Source organism: Drosophila miranda (genome assembly GCF_003369915.1).
Source record: "Drosophila miranda strain MSH22 chromosome Y unlocalized genomic scaffold, D.miranda_PacBio2.1 Contig_Y1_pilon, whole genome shotgun sequence".
NCBI lineage: Eukaryota > Metazoa > Arthropoda > Insecta > Diptera > Drosophilidae > Drosophila > Drosophila miranda.
The window spans coordinates 2,803,485-2,808,209 of record NW_022881603.1 but is presented as its reverse complement, the minus strand read 5'-3'; the positions used below and the strand labels follow the sequence as shown (position 1 = coordinate 2,808,209).

The 4,725-nt window shown below is 43.2% G+C and overlaps 1 protein-coding gene across 1 annotated transcript; it reads left to right on the top strand.

Annotated features, from left to right (window-relative positions):
- The first annotated feature begins 1,872 nt into the window (after positions 1-1,872).
- On the top strand, positions 1,873-3,487 carry LOC117191281. The gene is made up of 2 exons (XM_033396190.1): positions 1,873-3,272; positions 3,343-3,487. Exons 1-2 carry the CDS (start codon positions 2,190-2,192, stop codon positions 3,370-3,372), a joined length of 1,113 nt encoding a protein of 370 aa, XP_033252081.1. The 5' UTR covers positions 1,873-2,189; the 3' UTR covers positions 3,373-3,487.
- Positions 3,488-4,725: the final 1,238 nt, after the last annotated feature.

Genomic DNA, 4,725 nt, shown 5'->3' with positions numbered 1-4,725 from the left:
AAACTAAAAACGCAGAATCGTAGAAGATGACTATATCTTCTAGAGTGCAAAATCTGAACCAGATCGTATAATTATTATAGCCAGAATCAAGAAAACAATTTCATTTTTTCTCGCCCTGTCTCTCTCTAACACACACGTAGCATAGGCGGCTTTGCTTAGAGTAAAACATTAGCGGCTAGATCTCAGAGACTATAAAAGCTAGAGCAACCAAATTTGGTATCCACACTCCTAATATATCGGACCGAGACGAGTTTGTTTCAAAATTTCGCCACACCCCCTTCCGCCCCCGCAAAGGATGAAAATCTGGGGATATTCACAAATCTCAGAGACTATTAAGGATAGAGTAACCAAATTTGGTATCCGCACTCCTGTTAGATCTCACTATAAAACGTATATCTCAGAATTTCGCCCCACCCCCTTTCGCCCCCACAAAAGACGAAAATCTGTTGCATCCACAATATTGCACAATCGAGAAAACTAAAAACGCAGAATCGTAGATAATGACCATATCTATCAGATTGCTGAATCTGGATCAGATCGGATCATTTTTGTAGCCAAAAGCAAGAAATCAATTTTCAGTGGCTACGCAGCGCCCGACGTCACGCTCAGACTGATTTTCTGTCTCTCTCGCACGCACTCTTTGTCGTGTGGTTCAATATAAGCGGCGTCTGCCGCAGGAGAGCCATACTGACTTAGTATCGGGTATAACTGTAGAGTTGCGGTGTCCGCAGCAACTCACAACGTTCCACCTCGTTTTTTTTATACCCGATACTCAAAATGAGTATTGGAAACAAAGGACGAAAATCTGTGGCATCCACAATTTTAAAGATATGAGAAAACCAGAAACGTAGAATTGTAGAGAATGACCATATCTTTAAGACTGCGGAATCTGAATTGGATCGTATTATTATTATAGCCAGCATCAAGAAAACAATTTCATTTTTTCTCGCCCTGTCTCTCTCTAACACACACGTAGCATAGGCGGCTTTGCTTAGAGTAAAACATTAGCGCCTAGATCTCAGAGACTATAAAAGCTAGAGCAACCAAATTTGGTATCCACACTCCTAATATATCGGACCGAGACGAGTTTGTTTCAAAATTTCGCCACACCCCCTTCCGCCCCCGCAAAGGATGAAAATCTGGGGATATTCACAAATCTCAGAGACTATTAAGGCTAGAGTAACCAAATTTGGTATCCGCTCTCCTGTTAGATCTCACTATAAAACTTATATCTCAAAATTTCGCCCCACCCCCTTCCGCCCCCACAAAAGACGAAAATCTGTTGCATCCACAATATTGAGGATACGAGAAAACTAAAAACGCAGAATCATAGATAATGATCATATATATCAGATTGCTGAGTCTGGATCAGATCAGATCATTTTTATAGCCAAAAGGAACAAATCAATTTGCACTGGCTACGCAGCACCCGACGTCACGCTCAGACTGATTTTCTGTCTCTCTCGCACGCACTCCTTGTCGTGTCGTTTAATATTAGCGGCGTCTGCCGGAGGAGAGCCATACTGACTTAGTATCGGGTATAACTGTAGAGTTGCGGTCTTCGCAACAACTCACAACGTTCCCCCTCGTTTTTGTTATACCCGATACTCAAAATGAGTATTGGGGGATATTAGATTTGTGGTAAAAGTGGATGTGTGTAACGTCCAGAAGGAATCGTTTCCGACCCCATAAAGTATATATATTCTTGATCAGCATCAATAGCCGAGTCCATTGGGCCCTGTCTGTCTGTCTGTCTGTCCGTCTGTCCGTCCGTCCGTCTGTCCGTCCCCTTCAGCGCCTAGTGCTCAAAGACTATAAGAGCTAGAGCAACCAAATTTGGTATCCACACTCCTGTTAGATCTCACTATTGTAGCAAGGTAATAATTAGTGAGGCATTCAACTAGTATTTAAAATAGCATACAGCGCGCATTGGTATTTACCGCACCATCGATACACTCGGTGGGAAATACCAATAGTGAGATATCGGATAAGAAACATCGAGAAGAGAGTGAGTGCACTTTGTAAATGGCGATTGTGAGAGACGGACGCGCAGCTAATAAAAAAGAGTTACATTAAATCACCGGACGGCCTACAATTTCAGAAGTGGGATACGATCAATCGCCGCCAGTGAAAAATAGCGAAAATTTTTATTATCTCGTCCGTCGAAGACGCCATCGCTGAAAAAAAACATGTCGGACTTGGTCGGCACGGAGGAGTTCTCGGCCGCCCAGCTGCGCGAATGGCTGGAGTCCCTCAATCTACCAAAAGGTGGAAGCAAAGCTGCCATGGCAGCGAGACTTAACGAAATACCAGTAGAGCTGCGGGGACAGGGACCACCGGCAGCCGAAACATGCGAGAACGAGAGGGAAGATGAGGCGGCCGCAGATCAAGACTCGACGAAGAGCGAACGCAAAGAGAAGAACGAAAAAGCACCGCAAGCGCCTGGGCACAACAACAACCATGGCGAATATCGAGCAGAGGTTGAAATGTTAAAACTGCAAATCGAGCTGCTGAAGCTGCAGAGCGAGAGGGAGAAGGAAGGGAGAGGAGAGAACACAACACCAGCCGCCAGCAATGACGCTGGCGTCATGTTGCTAAATGCCGCCAAAGACATGTTGCCAACATATCATGGCAACATTTCTGGAAACAACGATGACGTCACAACTTGGATCGCGCAGTTTAAGGCCGTCGCAAAAGTGAACAAACTGAAGGATGAGAAGCTCCTAATGCTGCTAATGTCGAAGCTTAAGGACAAAGCATTGGTGTGGCTGCATTCGAGTCCGGAGCACATGTCGCTGCCAATCGATCAATTGTTGAACGTCATGGAAGACACTTTCCATCCCAAGGAAAGCAAACTGTTGCTCCGTCGCAAGTTCGAGTCCCGTTCATGGGCACGTGGCGAGGAGTTCTCGATGTACTTCAACGCCAAAGTGTCGCTGGCATCCCGCATAGTCATTGACGACGAGGAGTTTATTGACGGAGTCATCGAAGGTATCCCAGATGTAGGCCTGCGTAGGCAAGCCCACATGCAGTGCTTTGGCGCTCCATATCAACTACTCAAGGCGTTCGAGAAGATCATGCTGCCAAAGAAGTACGGTTCAACTGAAGGGGCAAACACTGGAGCCTCGCCAACACCCATTCGCTGCTACAACTGCAACTCTTTGGGCCACGTGGCAGGGGAGTGCCGCAAGCCCAAGCGCGAAAGAGGAGCGTGCTACGGATGCGGCAGCATGAGTCACCAGGTGTCACACTGTGACGAAAAGAAGTACAAGGTACATAACGATTATATATACAAATTTAATATATACATTAGCAATTACAATAACAAATGCTTGTCCTTAGATTGCCTCATCGACTCAGGGAGCCCAATAAGTTTTATGAAGTTATCGTGTCTAGAGCACCAGTCGGAAAATAACCTAAATAAAGTGGAAGAGCGCTCACGATTAAGTTCGAACGAAATCAAAGAAGATGATTTAAGTTTATATAAGTTTAACAAAGACAAGAAAAACAGAGAAATTGAATTTATTTTGAATAGAAATGCGGATTACGCTTATGTTGGACTAAATAATAGCAAACTTAACATCTTTGGTAAAATACCCAGTTTTGTAATTATTAACAAAAATCGAATCAACTTTGAATTACTAGTAGTGGCAGACGAGTCGATGGGCTATGAGGCTGTGTTAGGTAGGGATTTTATGAATTTATGCAAATTTAAAATTGTAAGTGACATTTGCAAGGAGAAGGAGAGTGAGACAAAAAACGAGTGTGAAATAAAAAATGAGTGTTTAGAAAAAAATGAGTGTTTAGAAGAAAATGAGTGTTTAGGAGAAAATGAGTGTTTAGAAGAAAATGAGTGTTTAGGAGAAAATGAGTGTTTAGAAGAAAATGAGTGTTTAGGAGAAAATGAGTGGTTAGAAAAAAATGAGTGGAAAATAGAGAATGAGTGTTTAGGAGAATATGAATGTGAAGTTAAAGATGAGGGTGATAAAGAGAATAAGCATGAAGTAGAAAGTGGAGGCAAGGTAGAAAATGAGTGTTCTGCAATGGTTGAGTGTCTGGAAGACAGCGATACCTGCGAGAGCGTAAAAACCAATTTCAACGAACTACCAAGCCAGTATCCAGACAAAGAAAACGACTGGGAGTTGAAAGTAGGGACAGATTGTAGCCAAGAACTCGCAGGACGACTTAAATACATGTTTAGGACAGCGTATGTAAACGCAGAAAGACCAAACTTACCACAAACCAAGTGGGAAATGAAGTTGAATTTCGAACACGAAAAACCGTTTCATTGCCCACCTAGAAGACTGTCGTATAGCGAAAAAGCCCAAGTACAGAAAATGATAGACGAATACACAGAAAAAGGTTACATCAGAACCAGTGAGTCAGAATACGTTTCGCCTATAGTACTGGTAAAAAAGAATTCGGGAGAGTTGAGACTGTGCGTCGATTATCGCACACTTAATAAAGGTATGATAAAGGACAATTACCCAACACCTCTGATAGACGACCTACTAGATAAACTGTCAGGGAAAAGACTTTTCACCAAGTTAGACCTGAAGAATGGATACTTCCACGTATTTATGCATAAAGATTCAGTTAAATACACATCGTTCACGACCCCCATGGGACAATACGAATGGTTGAGGATGCCGTTCGGGTTACGAAATGCATCGGCGGTGTTTCAAAGATTCACAAACAACATTTTTGCAGATATGGTAAAGGAAG

Coding starts and splice junctions, on each gene's coding strand:
- LOC117191281 (XM_033396190.1), top strand. CDS start 2,190: ATGTCGGACTTGGTCGGCACGGAGGAGTTCTCGGCCGCCCAGCTGCGC. Junction 3,273..3,342: donor GTGACGAAAAGAAGTACAAG/GTACATAACGAT, acceptor GCTTGTCCTTAG/ATTGCCTCATCGACTCAGGG.